We start from the raw sequence: 18188 nt of genomic DNA, 5'->3' as shown, positions 1-18188 counted from the left end.
TGGAAATAAAAAATGGATGTTCTTCTCATCTGGAGTTCTTATTTTATCAATAAAATAATCTTAGCCTACATGTCAGAGTGGAAGTTCAAGTAGCTGGTATCATGTTCAATTACTCATGTTTATGTCAAACCAAACGTCATGAGATCAGGTTCACAATTAAGCTTGCTCAAGTTTTTATTTTTTTATTTTATTTTTTTAAAAATTTACATTCTTTATTTTAGAGCTGGACTTTTATTTTTTGTGTAGTGCAACAAGCTTCAAATATACTTCCTAATTTAGTTCACCAAGTTCAGGCTTGATGTGTTTCGAAACTTTGTCCTTCTGTATTGCTATCTCAGTGTTTAATTCATTCTCCTGTATTTCTGTTTCAGCAGCTGCGTTGTGATTGTTAGTGGAGTGCTGTCCTATCTTTCCCCTCTGCCAAACAATTTCTGTCCTTTCTCTTTTATTTATTTATGTATTTATTTTTTGTACCACACGTTTTAACTCCTCTGCTCATTATATTTGGACTTGGTGCTGTTACAGTTTTTTTTTAGCTAGCTAAAAGTTCACACCATTTTATCTGCCTCACCATGAGAGGACTTTGCTGTGGAGCTGAAAATTCAGGCATGTAGTGAAACAGCTAAATTAAGTCAAATTCTTCATCTGCATCTTATAATCTGTCTGTTCTTCCTCTAGAGAGTGGCATACCAGTCCAGGTAGTGGCAGCCATCGATATAAACACTGTTGCGAATCAAATCTACAGGCACAATTTCCCTGACACGCCCCTCTGGAACAAGACCATTGAGGTGCGTGATGTTGGAGGAGATTCTGACCTCTATGCAGTTTAACTTGTCTGTTGTCCTGAGACAGATAGATATGAAGATATTTGTGTATTACTAAATTATTTCCATAATGTGCATTCATGTACCATGCTGTGTGATGTTGAAATGTTAATTTATCTGATATTGTCTCTATCGAATCATCACAAAAAAATTTCTTAAGAAAGAAGCTCAGTGCATCATTGGAAGTCCTCCGGTCGTCAAGGGCTATAGCAGCTTGACTAAGAACTCACCTAACTAAAAGCTCTATCAGTGTGATTTCTAGGCAACAGGTGTGTTTCAGGGTTTTATACTTGTTTTATGCTCCCTGTTGTCCTCAACAGGTGTGTAGACAGGTGTGATGACACATGACAAACATGATTAAAATCTATTACATTTTTTCAGTTTTCAGTCCAGCTTGAGTTGTGTGTTTTTTTTTTTTTTTTTTTTTTTTTTTTTTTTTTAGGGCATAACACTAGATGACTTCAATGCATTATCTTTTGACATGATTCGTGATGAGCCCTCCTTGTCACCTTTCACCAGGTAGGTTTTATTATTGTACTATTTTATTGTTTTTCCAATAAGTTGTTGAAGTTGAAAACTTCAGAAGGGGGTAGATAGACTGGTGACCTATCGCATAGGGTCTTGGATATCAGAATGTCCAAATATATTGGTACAGACTAAAGTTAGGTTGAATGCACATATGGAAAATTTCGACCGTAACCAATAATTTCCTGCTCTCTATGGCCTACTAGAACCGAAACTTCCATATTTCAACCCGAAAGTCCCCCGTACAGGGGACAGCGTGACATGCATGCACAATACAGACGATCAGCATCTGCTAGAAAGCACCAATCCTAACATGTAGCATACCAAAATGACAGGGAGAAACCCAGCTAAAAGCTCTACCAAGCACTGCTACCCAAACGAAACATAGTTCAATCCCCAAGAAATGATCTGGGCATGTAACAAAAACAGCGCATGTCCACTTTAGTGCTTCTGCTAATTTCACCACTTGAAAAACACAACCAAACAAACGTCGCGTGAAAGCAGAGACTCCGCTGATTACAAAGTTATGGTGTCTCATCACTGTGTGCGATCAAAACTTGGCGACCTAGAGGTTCTATTCCATTCCAGCGAAAAAATAGCTGCTAATGTCTCTCCTGCTATGTCTCTGCTTTAGTCTGAAATCAATAATGAAAGGTCCGGGTTTGTACATAAAGACAAAGAGGCTTTGAAAGTGAAGTGTGACTTCTTGGTGCGATATACTACCTTTGGGTTTACTTCATTTTGATCGTCATTGGTGGGTCAAAGGTGAATGTGGGTGGTACTAATTGATTCTCCTGGCTCTGACTGGTCAATAGGTGTCAATCATCAAAATCCGCCAATCAGGACATCCACACTCTGTGTTTTTTAGCCTTAGCTGCTACCACGGCTGCTTCATATTCTTTTAATACCGCTTGTTTCAAACATCGTGTCGTATTAAAACTCAAAGTCTTCTTTGCTCCTCTTGGAATCCTCCTGAACAACTTTTGCAAACAGCAATGCTGTTATCTTCTGCCACTAAGAAAAACGATCACACTGGTGGTGTGGCTGCTTTTGAGTTCTCTTAGGGGAGGCCCACTATCCCACACTTTGAAAACCCCTGTTCTAAAGCATGCAAAGCTTAGGATCACGTGTAAACCATTGTGTGGTCTGCAGTTGGTATGCTAGACTATTACATATAAATAGTGTGAGTTTTCTAGTGCCACACAGGTTGACAGAAGTGATAATAAAACCTTTTTATACAGTCAAAAACAAAACGCATGAATAATCAGTATGGTAATGTTGCGTATGAAACATGGGATGCAACGGCCTGTTCATCACTGCTTGCAGTTTTGATTTAAATTTTTGCTCTCTGACTGCACTTTTAGTGTCTTGAAATGCTTGGAAGTCTAACACACTTTAAATTCATAAATTCATACTTTAGTGGTTTGACATTGTTATATGACTCTGTACATTACGTACCATAACATTATCTGTGTCTAGAAAGTCACATGGCATATGCTCTAAACCTTGGTTACCATAGAAAATTCCCTGGCAACTAAGACTAGGTGAGGCCATTGGGCTCCACAGCACCACCAAACACAAGATTTGAATAAAGTAGCTCTGATGTTGACAAAAGAGAGGCTCAAGCTGATAAACCTCTGTCTCCTCCTGCTCTCTCTGATAACAAAGTATTTTTTTATGCAGCCCAAATTGCATTTGAGTTCCTCATTTACATACATTAGCAAGTATGGCATGATAATTTAATTGCAACTACCAGTTCACCATTCTCAAAGCTGCTAAACTGTTGATTAAATTATTATTTTTACTCACAACATTATCTAACAAAGTAAATATGAAGATTTATGGCAGCACTGCTATGTGATTATACACTTTTCTGTTTGGTTGGTAACATTCTATAACTCTCCTGTCCATTTTTTGTTTTTACTAACACACCACATCTGTCTTACTGTCTCACTGTGTGATCCTCATAGTAACTTTTTCTAAGTCAATATATTAAATGTTTTATCAATCTAAAACTGAAAGCTTTATTTTTCCTCTGTGCAGACTAGGACTTCAGGGTGATCTCGCTGATCCCAGGACCAAGAGCTTTCTCTACATCCTTGATCTTCTGCCAAGGTCTTTAATCTCCACATTTAACTTTTTATTTTTGTTCAGCCTAAGGAAAATCTCACAATCAAGAGTGCAGTTTTCTAGCCGTGAGCTCTTTTAAAAAAAATATTACTTGGGTAATTAGCATTTTTGAACTACCTTTTAAAAACATTTAGCTGACAACTGTGGGAAAAAAATGGCTAAACTGCAAACTTTCTTGTATGAGTACTGCACTCATTACTGTTTAAAATGACCAACCAAGTAGTGAGTCGTTTTACATGAACAAGTCTGTTCTACAGACAGTCGTCTGACTCTATCAATTAACTTTTACACAGATCATTTTGTTATTTTACGGTTCTGACACTGCTTGTTCTATCAGTTAGTAAAAAAAGAAGCTACAATCATAGTATAGAATAGACTGCTGATTTGCCAGACATAAGTTAACAAACATTTATCCATTTTTCTAGTAACAACATTTATCCATATATTATATAATTTTATAATATTGTCATCTGTTCTTTACAAAAATGCAGTTTATTGACAAAAAAACGCAATTTGGATTTCCAGGTAGAATTTCCATTTTCCATTGTAGAATTTGATGTCTGGCTGTGTTTGGATGCAGTGTGCTACTTATGTGCAATAGGTTTTTAACCATTCAAGTTGTTCTGTTCAGGTGGCACCAGTGTGAAGTCTCATTTGACAGTGGTGTATGCAATTTCCCACAGCAGACAATTTAAAATTTCCATGAGAGAGTTCTCACTTTTAGTGGAAACACTAAACACTGGCAACATCAAATCAAATCAATTTTATTTGTATAGCCCAAAGTCACAAAGTACATTTGCCTCAGAGGGCTTTACATCTGTACAGGGAATGACACCCTCTGTCCTTGACCTCGGTTCGAGTGAGGAAAAAACTTGCCCACAAAAACCTTTTAAGGGAAAAAAAGGTGGAAGAAACCTCAGGAAGAGCCACAGAGGAGGGATCCCTCTCCCAGGACGGACAGACGTGCAATGGATGTCACGTGTACAGGACAAATTAACACAAACATATTGTACAATTACAATAACTGACAAAATGACAATGGATCACAATGAATGATAAAAATGATTACAGTACCAGATATGGTAGTAATAATGACAGTAATAATGCGTAGTGGACGTCGTGCAGGATCACAGTAGCAGCCACGATCCACGAGAACCTGCTGGACGACAGAGCACAGAAACTCTGGGGAAGTTTGATTAGTAACATGCATTAATGAGACATGTCCACAGATGGAGGATGAGGAGAGAGAGAGATATTATAGAGAGAGATATAGAGATATGAGGATAGAGAGATGATAGAGAGAGGAGAGGGTTTTCGGTAAGGGAGATGTGACTGCATCTTCAACCAACCATCTTCAACCAATACCGTGCCTGGCTAGGCAGTCTAATCCTATGGCAGCATAACTAAGGGATGACCTGAGCCAGCCCTAACTATAGGCTTTATCAAAAAGGAAAGTCTTAAGTCTATTCTTAAAGGTGTTGACCGTGTCTGCCTCCCGGACCCAGAAAGGTAGTTTGTTCCACAGAAGAGGAGCCTGATAGCTGAAAGCTCTGGCTCCCAATTACTTTGGAAACTATAGGAACCACAAGGAACCCAGCATCCTGAGAGCGCAGTGTTCTAGAGGGGTAGTAAGGTATTATGAGCTCTTTTAGATACCATGGTGCCTGACCATGAAGAGCTTTGTAAGTAAGGAGAAGAATTTTGAATTCTATTCTAGATTTAATAGGTAGCCAATGCAAGGAAGCCAAAATGGGAGAGATGTGATCTCTGATCTTGGTTCCTGTTAGAACACGTGCAGCAGCATTCTGAATTAACTGCAAAGTCCTAGAGACTCTATTAGAGCCGCCTGATAACAAAGAGTTACAATAGTCCAGCCTTGAAGTAACAAATGCGTGGACTGTTTTTCTGCATCCGCCTGAGGACAATGCGTTTGATTTTAGCGATGTTACGTAAGTGGAAGAATGCAGTCCTCGAAATTTGTTTCATGTGGACGTTAAAGGACAAATCCTGATCAAAAACAACTCCAAGATTCTTTACAGTGGAGCTGGAGGCCAGGGTGATCCATCTAAGTAACTAAGTCTCTAGAAAGAGAGTTTCTGAGTGTTTGGGTCCAATTACAAGAACTTCAGTTTTGTCTGAATTTAAAATAAAAAAATTGTAGGTCATCCAACTTTTTATATCCTTAAGGCATGCTTGGAGTTAGTTTAACTGATTGGTTGCATCAGGCTTGATCGATAAATATAATTGGGTGTCGTCAGCATAACAATGAAAAATTGATGGAGTGATTCCTAATAATGTTCCCTAAAGGAAGCATATAAACTGAATAGAAGTGGTCCAAGTACAGAACCTTTTGGGACTCCATGACAAACTTTGGTCTGCATGGGGATTCATCATTGACGTGAAAAAACTGAGATCGATCTAAAAAATACGACTTAAACCAGCTTAGGGCGGTTCCTTTGATGCCAATTTGATGTTCCAGTCTCTGTAAAAGAATTTGATGGTCAATGGTGTCAAATGCAGCACTAAGATCTAACAGGACAAGTACAGAGATGAGTCTTTTGTCTGATGCCGTTAGGAGGTCATTTGTAACTTTGACTAATGCGGTCTCTGTGCTATGATGCACTCTAAATCCTGACTGAAAATCCTCAAATAGACTATTGTTATGGAGAAAGTCACACAGCTGATTAGCTACAGCTTTCTCAAGTATCTTAGACAAAGGGAAGGTTTGATATCGGTCTGTTGTTGGCTAAGACCTCTGGGTCTAGAGTGGGCTTTTTAAGAAGAGGTTTAATTACAGCTACCTTAAAGGACTGTGATACATATCCTGATAATAAAGACAGATTAATCGTATCCAATAAAGAAGGACTAACTACAGGTAAAACATCCTTGAGCAGCCTGGTTGGGATGGAGTCTAAGAGACAGGTTGACGGCTTAGCTGCAGAAATGATTAAAGTTATTTGATGAAGGTCGATGGGAGAAAAACAGTCTAAATACATATTCAAAACTTGCTGTATCAGAATGCAGATCAATGCCTGTTGAGGGCAAGAGGTGATGGATTTTGTCTCTAATAGTTATAATCTTATCATTAAAGAAGCTCATGAAGTCATTGCTACTTAGACCTAAAGGAATAGATGGTTCAGTAGAGCTGTGATTCTCTGTTAGCCTGGCTACAGTGCTGAAGAGAAACCTGGGGTTGTTCTTTTCTCCTTAATTAAAGAGAGTAATAGGCTGCTCGGCATTCGGAGAGCCTTCCTGTATGTTTTGAGATTATCTTGCCAGACTAGATGAGATTCTTCCAGTTTAGTGGCACGCCATTTGCGTTCAGATTTACGTGCCTCTTGCTTTAATTTACGAGTCTGCTGGCTATACCATGGTGCTAACCTTCTTTGTTTAATTATCTTCTTTTCAGAGGTGCAATAGAGTCTAAGTTGTCCCTAATGAGCCTGTAATACTTCAACAAGATGGTCTATTTGTGAGTGGCTAAAGGTAGAGACAAGTCCTCTGTTACAGTTAGACTGGCATTGAATTCAATGCTGAAGGAATCACTTCCTTAATTTGGCTACAGCACTATCAGATAAACTCTGGCTGTAGAAGCTTCTACACAAAGGCTTATAGTCCGTGTAGTTGAACTCAAAGGTTATTAAAAATGGTCAGACAGAAGAGGATTCTGTGGGAAGACTATTATATTGTCCATTTCAATGCCCTATGAAAAAGAACAAGATCAAGAGTGTGGTTCAGCAGTGAGTCGGTTTATTTACACTTTGACAAAAGCCAATTGGTCTAATAGAGAGATAAACGCAGTTCAAGACTATCATTGTGGTTGTCCACATGAATGTTAAATCACCTACAATAATTACTTTATCTGTTTTAAGGATCAAGCCTGATGCAAATTCAGATAAAAATTCAGATAAGGGCCTGGAGCTCGATATACTGTAACAAATAAAATTGGCTGCAAAGTTTTCCAGGTTGGGTGAGTGAGGCTAAGAACAAGGCTTTCAATGATTATAATTTAGTTTAGGTTTAGGATTTATTAATAGACTTGAGTCAAATATGGTCCAACTCCACCACCTCGACCAGTACTTCGAGGAACATGAGTATTATGACTCGGAGGAGTGGATTCATTTAAGCTAATATTCATCTCTCTGCAGCCAGGTTTCAGTGAGACAGATAAATCAATCACTAATCAGATATTAATTCTTGACTAAGACAGCTTTAGAGGACAAGACCTGATATTCAAGAGTCCACATTTATTCTCTTATTTTGGACTGTTGGAGATGTTGATTTAATTTTTATTAAGTTTTTATGATGAACTCCTCTTCTGTTTGTTTTATCTTTAAATAATGTAGGTGGACGGGGACAGACACAGTCTCTATACTAAAGAAAGGGTGGGCAACTGCTCTAATGGAGGCGCAGAGAAGCGTGTAAGACTGCAGCTTGCTTCCTTGTCTCAACTCTGGGTTGTCGACATGGTTTGGTCAGCTAATAAACTTGGCCATATTTCTAGATAAGAGCTGCTCCATCCAAAGTGGGATGGATGCCGTCTCTCCTAATCAGACCAGGTTTTCCCCAGAAGGTGTCCAATTATCTATGAAGCCCACATCGTTTGCTGGACACCACCTGACAGCCAGCGGTGAAATGACGACATGCGGCTAACATGTCATCACTGGTCACATTGGGGAGGGGACCAGAGAAAACTACGGAGTCCGAATCGTTTGGCGTTTCACACACTGATGAAACATTATTTTAGTGACCTCCGATTGGCGTAACCGGGTGTCATTACCGCCGACGTGAATAACAATTCTACTGTATTTACGCTTATCCTTAGCCAGCAGTTTCAAAAAAGATTCGATGCGCCCGCTCTGGCCCCCGGGATGCATTTAACTATGGCCCCCGTGTCGCTAACTTCACGTTTCGGACTATGGAGCTGCCATGACCAGAGTTGGCCTCTCAGCGGGTGTGTCGCTGAGCAGGGAAAATCTGTAGAACGTGAGCGGTTGGTGGTGTACCGTGGGCTTCAGTTTGGGGCTATGCCTCTTCGAACAGTCACCCAGCCTCCCGGCTGCTCGGGAAACTACCGGGGGACGGCTAATGAGCTACCTGGGCGTACCGCACCGGCCAGGGGACTGGCTAACTATCTGAGCTACTGACTGTTCGGTGTGGGCGGTACGCTGCCTAACTCACTGCCCTCGCCTCCAAAGCTACAAATAAACTACATTTATTACAGTACCGTTATCCATAAAGGAGGACGAGGAGTAACTGAACATGTGGCACACAGGCACGAGAGAGAGGAGGGAGACGGAGGAGAGGAGAGGAGAGGAGGGAGAGGAGAGGAGGGAGAGAGGAGGGGACGGACGCATTGCTATAGCTAGGCTAGTTAGTGTGGCTAACAGAAACTGGAGAAACTATCAGATTGTAGTTACTAGAGTTAAGAGGACCTGTTTGTGCACAGACAGAACAAGTCAAAGAATAGTGCAGAGATAAGTAGATAGTCGCTGTGTTGAGAAATATACGGAAATCTGTTCAGGTGAGCAGAGCAGAGCACCGTGGCAACAACACCGATACCGGAAGTGACACAATACGTTACCGCAAAGCACGAAGAGGAGGAGTTAGAAGTTTTCGGCGAAGTGAATTGAATCCAAATTCTATATGACCCTTCTCAGACATCTGACCTGCTAGTTTTCTCCGTACCTTGTTAAAAACATCCCTGTTTCTGTTTTGTTTAGCCTTCTGATCAAAAATCACAATGTCATAGGTTGTTTGTTACAATTATTAAAATTGATTCAACAGTACAAGTTCTGAGACAACCGAATACAGTTTATGATCTAACCAGAAGTAAAGTGAGTGAGTAATATGCAATGGTAATAAATGACTGGACGCTTATGGAGTTGAATCTCCAAGTCTCTTCTCTTTGTTGGCCATGGATTGATATGTTAGCTTGGTTTCTGTCAGTTAACCCTGTCATCTTTTCTTCCTGACATGCATATGATGGTGTGTGTCCAGGCTATGCAGGCTGCCCCTCTACATCCTGCTAGAGAATGTGAAAGGTTTTGAGTGTTCCTCTGCCAGGTAATGATGGAGTCTAATGTCCCCAAAAAATTTTACTTTTTATAGTTTCTACTGCTACTTGTACATACAATTACTTACTTTTTATTATATCTATAACAAGTCCTGCACCATCTGTATCCAAAATAATTATGGAAATGGATGGAAATGGATCGATCGAAATTATTTAAAAAATGTAACAGTTGGTTATTGTAATTGCACAATGCTTATGAAATCTATTCATCCATCCATTACGCCTTTATAGTCTGAAAAAATGATCCATTAAACTAATATCAAAAATACTTGAAAGAGACCCTTATCATCACAACTGTTGATCCCTTGATTTGCTCTCAAGGGAAGTAGAATGACTGACATTTGTTAACAGTAATGTTGTTATAAACCACCATTCGTTTCTCAGTCTTCTGTTTCCCCAACTATGATTTTGGAATCATTCATAATTTCACTGTAATGAAATTGGCTGAAATGGCTGAAGTCATTTCAGTGAAGACTTAACCTATCCTATGATACTTCTATTCTCTAGAGAACATTTGGTGAAAACACTGATGGAATGTGGATACACTTTCCAGGAGATCATGATCTCACCCACAAGTGTAAGAAAGACATCCCAATGTGATAAATCTCCATAAATAAATACTGTACTGTGAAAGTTGTACATGTAAATAATATTTCACTGTTCACTGTCACTGTTAAAAAAATCAGGTTGGGATTCCAAATTCAAGGCTGCGTTATTTCCTGATTGCTAAGATTTCAATGGAGAAGGTAAGGCTTGCTGAGAGTAATTCTGGTATCATAAAATGTATGAAAGAAACTTTTTAGTGTTCTTCCTATTTTTCACACCATTAACCCTATTTGGTCCAAAATGTAGTGAAAATCTGTAATTGTGTTGTTGAGTAATAATTGCCTGAGGTATAATTTAAGAAATGTGCATAATTTCCATATAAAAAACAAATTTCATGCAGACACAAGGCAGAAAACTAAATGTCTCAGTTCACAGACAGCTCGATGTTTCAAATGGTGAACCGAACAAATTGTAAAGGGTGATTGGTGGAAAATATTTAATGAAACAAAAGAAATGAATGGCATTGAATTAGTACAAATTTTTTGTACTTAGATACCCATAATTTTTCTCTAATAGTTAGATTTCACTAGTAATCTAGTAATTTAATAAACATTGAGACTGCTGTTGATTTCTTCTTACCTTGAAAACCTTTTATATTGTTGTGTTTAGATTCAGGGTGTGGTTCAATACTTTGAATAACCATATCAGCATGATCTGGAGCACAAGAATTCAATAGCAATTAGAGGTTGACCGATACATTTTTTTTTTTTATAGCTGATTTTTTTTTTGACACAGCCTTAGCCGATGACTGAAATGTGACTGATTTTTTTTTTTTTTTTTTTTTTTTTTTAACATGATAAAAATGACACAATGATAACAAATGTTACACATGTCTCAATTTAACCAAAATAAGAAAGATTTATTTACTAAATTAACAAATGTGCTTTAAGCAACAAATTGTTGAAGTTTCTGCTCTTAAAACAAGCAACATGTTGCACCTATGTTTGGTGCATTATCAACGTTAGCGCGAATAAATATTAAACCACGCATAAACCATGACATCAGTCTTAACCGATCCCCGATATTTGCCGATTCTTAAAGCCGATATTGCTTTTTCTCCCTCCATTTACATGATAAAAATGACACAATGATAACAAATGTTACACAAGTCTCAAAACAAAAACATTTATGCTGACACACAGGATTTAATTTCTTTTCAGCCGTTTCTTTAAAAAAAACAAAAAAAAAACAAATTCAGTATATTTTTATCTTCTATTTGATTTGTAAATTAAACAGTTTAATTTTTTCCTACATAAAATAAAATGACCATGTTTTATTATCCCATCTATTATGGAAAGACCTAAAGGAAACTGTTTTTTAGACTGTGGGAAAGGAGCCCACAGGAACAACAGTGAGACAGAGACAAACTTTGAAAGTGCAGATAATACAGTTAAAAATACATTAAAAGTTGTTGACCCTTGTTGTTGGCAGTCTTTCAACATTACTAGCTGCTCTCTGCCAGGGAGGGAGGGGCAATGCATGTGCTTCACGTGATCTCCAGCATCTCAACACATGGCTGCCGAATGCGCTAATTGATCGGCGAACACACGCACATATTGGCCGATGGTGATATGCTGTATTGTAGGTGGGACCTGGAACTATTCCGCTCCATAATCCTCCACTGCTGTGGGTGTGGGTGTCTGTGTATTCTTAGATTTCAGGTACCCTTCCACACCCTGCTGAGAGTGGTTCCCCTGAGCAGCTCACAGTCTTCAGTCATTCCCATTCAGGCACCTGCCAGCCAGGAGACAAATTGCAGGCGGGTCATGTCCTGTATAAACTAGAGACAACAATGGATGCCCAGAGGAAGATGAATCAGAACAATGATCTAACTGTCAGGCAGATTCAAGAGTTCTTGGAACCACAGACGGATGTAAATATGGAACTTTATCTCCTTCCTCCTAAAACACTGCTGCGATATGCTCTGATCTTGGACATTGTTAAGCCCACATGCAGGAGGTCTGTCTGCTTTACCAAAGGGTGGGTACAGTTACAGTAATTACCTGTCACTATCTTGTGTTATTATTACTATATGTAACAAACAACTGCTGACAAAGCAGTGTGCCTTAACCTCTTATCAAACCAAATTACAGATAATGTCTTCATTTACAGTGAATCAATAATTAAAACCAAATGTACTACAACTACATGTTTGGTGGCCACAATGCCAAAAAACCCAACAAGCTGTGCGTACACATTGATTAATTTTGTTTGTTTGTTTTTCCCTGTGCATTAATATTGCACTAATAATATGACAGGATAGAACATAAATTAATTGGTTAATTCTGGACACATAACTGTTAAAGGTTAGTCTCCAAATTTGAGGAACCTATATAATCAAGTATCCTAACATTAACAATGACAAATAAATAGGACCATGTAGGCTACCTTCTCGGGCCGCGACTGACATACATACCTACATTTTAAATAATAATAATGAAGGAAAAATCTTATCAAAGATGTGAATCAAATTTAAAAAGGTTGTGTAATTATCATTTAATAGCAGAATTATTTTTATTTTCTTTACTATTTGTTGATTACCTGAATTATTTTCTTCAGCAGTGTTTATATAATACATTGTGGTCAGAGCAGACTGAACTAAGTCTGCTTGGATCCACTCAGGTATTTGACATTGGACACAAACTCAAGACCAAAGATTCTAGTTTGGGTCCACTATCTAATCTGTAAATGGGGCATTTGGTAAACTGGTTGATACTGTATCTCATCCCTACTGTTGTTCTGCCTAGTTGGTTGGTAAAATGATCACTTAGTAATGTTATTATTTGATTGTCTTCATATGCTTTATCAATAGCTATGGGCGGTATGTGGAGGGAACTGGTTCTGTACTCCAGTGCTGCATGGAAACAGAGGTAGGTTTTGGCTTTAGTAAAGGCATTAACAAAACACAATTGCAGCTCTGTTGTTGGTTCAGTGTGAACTGTAATTTTTAATTTTCCAGTTCAGTTTTTTTCATATAGCACCAAATCATAAGTTATCTCATGACATTTTACGTATACAGCAGGTCTAGATTGTACTCTTTATATTATTATTTACCCAACAATTCCCACCATAACCAAGCACTTGGCAAGGAAAAAAACTTCCTTTTGACAGACATAAACACTGACCAGACCTTGAGTTAGAAAGAGCTCTAAGCGCTATCAAAAAGGAGCGTCTTAAGCCTTTACAGATAGCCGGTGCAGAGAAGACACAATGAAAGTAATATGATCTCTGATCCTGATTCCTGTCAGTACACGTGCAGCAGCATAAGCAGACTTATTGGAGCAGCCTGATAACAAGGAGTTGCAATAGTCCAGCTTAGAAGTAACAAATGTGTGGACTATTTTTTTCTGCATCTGCTTGAGACAAGAATGTCCCTGATTTTTGCAATGTTACATAGGTGAAAGAAAGCAGTCCTTGAAATGTGTTTTATGTGGACGTAGGGCTGCACTATATGGCCTATAACCAATATCTCGATATTTTTTAGCTATATCGCGATACACGATATATATCTCGATATTTTTATTTCTCCTGTAAATCACTATGAATGTTAATTTCAACCCTTGGATGCAAAAAATAACATCAGTATGATGATTCAAGTTAACCCTAACGGCTGCGCCGCTTTTTAGCTGCGTCCTCTGCCCTGCGTCAACTCACACCAGACGCGTCTTGGCAGCGTAGCAAGCCGACCGTATTCACGCGAGAATCCTGGACGTATGCGAGACCCCGCGATAAACTGTGTATAAAGGAAACAACAACAAACAGCTGACTTTGCTTCTCCGACGTGGAGGAGATTATAAAAAGCATCTGTTGTGTCATAAATGATTGTGTTTTGTTCCACTTCAAAAATTAGTCTCTCATCGCTCATGTTGAGACCCTTTGATTGATTGACTGCTGACCTGGTGCCACCGGTCATGACGTAACGTTGATGTGAAGTTGTGAACTGTGTATTGTGTTTTATTTTGAAAGGGGGTGGAAGTTTATTATGTTGATTCTGTGTCGGATTTCCTGTCTGGTGCACAGTGCTCTGTTGAAATATATGAGGTTTAGCAGCGGCTCGTGTCAAAAATAGAAATGCTACGGAATGCTCACGCCGTGGTGCGGAGAGACGCTTCTGAGACGCTTCGCGGCGCGCCCTGTGTAAATGCTCTCATTGACTAGACTGGCAGCTATCAGGTGACCGCGGCGCAGCCATTAGGTGTGTACACCTCCGGAGCGGGCCAGTGGGCCTTGTCTCTCCTGATACAAAAAGTATGCATGCGCGCAGGGGATTTTTCTGGGTGGGCGGGGAAGTGTGATGCATGCTGTGAGCAGCACCAGGAGTGAGTGACACAGGCAAAACTCCGGAGAAATAAATACCAATGGCTTAAAACATTTACGTGACAAGTACTCGATGGTCGCGATATAGTCATTTCATACATCTCACGTAGAACAAGCCGCGATTTATCGAGTATATTCGATATATCGCCCACCCCTATGTGGACGCTAAAGGACAAATCATGAGGTGTTTGGGTCTGTAGCAACCAATAATGTAATAACGTCCAATAATGTAATAATTTGGGCCATTTTGAATGTATTAAAGCCAAAAATGTAATTGGCAGGTATTACATTATTGGACTTTATTACATTATCGGCTGCTACAGGATTCAATTTCAAGACTTTCAGTTGTGTCTGAATTTATCATCAGAAAATGGCATGTCATGCAAGTTTTTATGTCCTTTTTTTGAAGTTTAGCTGACTGATAGGTTTCATCTGGCTTGATCGATAAATATAATTGGGTGGCATCAGCATAACAATGAAAGTTAAATGGGTGATTCTTTATAATGTTGCCTAAAGGAAGCATATATAAGGTGAACAGAATTGGTCCAAGTATGTGGACAGAGCATTTATTTACACAACTTAACTTAAATTATTCATTTTTTGTGTTTTGATGGACTGGAAATTATTTTAAAACTAGAAAATTTCTTTTGAAATGCCCCCATACATTATTACTGACACTGCTTAGTAAATTCAGTACAAGAAAATTCCCACAGAAATGTTGAGAGTGACGAGTGGGCTGTTGCCGGGGGTCTGTATTCAAAAAGCACACCTCAAATAGTCATTTTTAACATGTTTATTTAGACACAGGAGCAGTTGGTGCTTACGCGCTAGCTGCTCTGCCGTCTCTGTCTGCCATTTTAGACAGACAAGTTCAAATTAAGTGCCAAGAACTACTAAAATGGCCGCCGCTTGGCTTCTGCCTGCTGGCCCTTCCCCCCTCTCCTCCTTCAAGCAGGCTGAGGTTGCCAAGCAACCAGGACCTAATCAACAGCAGCTAATCTGCACCTGTTAAAATGTCAGTTAGAAATCCTGACAGAAACTGAGAGAAAATGCTGAGACCTTCCCTTGAACAGGAAGGATTGCTGACCAAACCGTATTTCCAATCATTGAACCGACATAACTGGGAGCATTGTGTGCCCTTCCTGATCGTCTACATAGTCGTTTTTTGGCAATAAATGAAGAAATGTGTCCTTGGGAGCAAGAGAGAAACGTTACTTCTGCTTTCCTCCTGAAAATTTCACGCCTTTTTAACATGGGAGTGTATGAGGCTGAGGATGGGAGTTGCTGCCGCATATTTGCGTGTCACGCCAAAACTATAAAGCTGACAGCTTCAACGGTGTTATCACTGCGACCGCCTCAAATTTTCCTACGTTTGAGGGGATAATCACGTCTGTAGCTTCACATTTGCGGCCACAGTCACCGTGGACTTTTTCTCTCCCTCTCCACTCTAGCGATGACATCACTCACTCTAGCTCTGGAAAGTTCTCGCAATACACACCCATTCATTTTTTGGCGATTTTTGGCAAAACCGTTTGCTGAAACTCTTAGAAAAGTCATAGCAATCGATTCCCGGCCGAGCCACATGTTTTGCTACCCGTTTTGTGTATGTGCAACAAAAACTCTCATAAAAAAAAGGCACACTCAACTGGAAAATTTCTAAAGAAATTTTGAGTGTGCCTGACTCTGGCCCTGTCGTCCCCATACATTATTATTGACACTGTCATTTTAGACAGACAAGTTCAAATTAAGTGCCAATAACTGCTAAAATGGCCGCCGCTGGGCTTCTGCCTGCTGACTTCTGCCTTCTGACTCTTATTTTGAAAATAGCCCCTCCCCCCTCTCCTCCCTGTCTGTGTGTGTATGTATGTATGTATGTATGTATGTATGTATGTGTGTATGTATGTGTGTATGTATGTATGTATGTGAGAGTGTCTGAGTAATTAGTCACAGGTGCGCGCGTGTGCGCTCACTCCCTCTTCCTCTGACCCCTGAGCAGACACACTCTTTCTAGCTATAAATGATTTCTGTAGCTTCACATTTGTGGCCGCAATCGCAGTTTACAAATTTATTTTTCGACAACTTTTTCTCTCCCTCTCCACTCTAGCGATGACATCACGCACTCTAGCCAATCTCAGCTCAGCTTAACCAAATCCTATTAAGAATAAGAACAACGTTTTTTATGTTGGTTTTTATAAGGCTTTTGTTTTGTGTCCTCTGCAGATGGAGATTGTGTTTAAAGGTCTGGACCAGTACTCTGAAGAGGAGAAGCTCCAGCGGCTGTTGAAACTGAAACTCCGTTATTTTACTCCCAGAGAAGTTGCCAACCTCATGGGTTTCCCTCAAAGCTTCTGTAAGTCAATACCCTTTCTCTTCTAGGCTTCTTTTTTCATCTTTTCCAACTATGCATCTTTCCAAGTACCTGCAGCAACTCATGCATGAGGGGGCTGCAGAACGTCCTAAGGCTGAGCATTTTTATCGATCCTGCGACATATATATCAACATTTTGTTTCCCCAGAAAGTATAGATTTTTCAGCCGGAAGTATCGATTAGTTTCGATCGAGTACAGGCGGCTGTGGCTTGGAGGTAGAGCGGGTTGTCCACTAATCAGAAGTTCGGCAGTTCGATCCCCGGCCCTGTGTATGTCGAAGTGTCCTTGGGCAAGATACTGAACCCCAAATTGCTCCCGAAGGCTGTGCCATTGGTGTGTGAATGTGAATGAATGGTTAGCTCCTCAAACTGATGAGCAGTTGGCACCTTGCATGGCCGTCAGTGTAGGAATGTGTGTGAATGGGTAAATGAGATATGTAGTGTAAAAGTGCTTTGAGTGGTCGGAAGACTAGAAAAGCGCTATGTAAGTACAGTCCATTTACATTATATCCCATTCAAACCCCGGTGTTGGCTTTGCAGGAAGAGCGATTAGGTCAGCCAGCTGCTAGTCTTGAGCATTTTTAGCAAATTACCCATTTAGATACTCCCGGACAATCAGCTCTTTCGTTTGGTGACAGTGAAAGCATACAATCACGGGTCTAGGTTTGGTACAGTGGGCCTGGTTGAGCTCTGGCGGGGTTTGCAACAGTTATCCTTTGAATATCTCCACCAGAACCTTTGAGAAAAGGCAGTGGGTGCATTATTCCGTTTGCTTCTTGCCTGCAGGTCAGTGTTTTTAGCTTTAAGGCCTGGGCCTCTGTTGGTGCGGAGCACAATACCTCGAGGGCTTGGATCTGGAAGTTCTCTGTTGTTATGACAGATTTCACAGACTTCACAGAGGCAATTTATGAGATCAGTGTAGATCCATGGAGAAAAAAGTGTTGGCACATGGCTGATTTTTATTGACAGATTGTCACACTCCACAGCCAATGGTATTGTTTACAGCATGTGTGCACAAGACCATTGACGGTATAATGATCCACACAGGGCGGGATCTAAAGTTTAGCTGCCCAGCTAGCACTGACTCTTCCTGCTGTGACGTTATCATCACAGAGCTATGTTTTCATTTTGAGACTCAGTTTGTGAAATGTGTAAACGGCTTCGTTCAGTGTCTCTCCCTCCCCGTCAGCATTGTGAGTAACCATGGTTACGGGAACACCCTGAAGCTTTAAAATGATGCGGGCAGCTATGTATAGGGACAGGAAGACAAGAGTGACGTCCAGTGGACAGGTGTAGAACAGTGTATAAGAAGACTGAAGCAGAGAAGGACTCTTCAGATCTCT

At 39.9% G+C, this 18188-nt stretch overlaps 1 protein-coding gene across 1 annotated transcript; it reads left to right on the top strand.

Moving 5' to 3' along the window:
- Positions 1 to 657: 657 nt before the first annotated feature.
- On the top strand, positions 658 to 17104 carry trdmt1 (tRNA aspartic acid methyltransferase 1). The gene is made up of 8 exons (XM_027276657.1): positions 658 to 788; positions 1267 to 1343; positions 3393 to 3464; positions 10063 to 10132; positions 10242 to 10301; positions 11816 to 12141; positions 12974 to 13031; positions 16699 to 17104. The coding sequence occupies exons 2-8, from the start codon at positions 1306 to 1308 to the stop codon at positions 16852 to 16854; spliced, it is 780 nt and encodes a 259-aa protein (XP_027132458.1). The 5' UTR covers positions 658 to 788; positions 1267 to 1305; the 3' UTR covers positions 16855 to 17104.
- Positions 17105 to 18188: the final 1084 nt, after the last annotated feature.

The sequence above is a fragment of the Larimichthys crocea genome, unplaced genomic scaffold (assembly GCF_000972845.2).
Source record: "Larimichthys crocea isolate SSNF unplaced genomic scaffold, L_crocea_2.0 scaffold50731, whole genome shotgun sequence".
NCBI classification, from domain to species: Eukaryota; Metazoa; Chordata; class Actinopteri; family Sciaenidae; genus Larimichthys; species Larimichthys crocea.
Note: the sequence above shows the minus strand (reverse complement) of the source record. Positions and strands in the feature narration are given on the sequence as shown.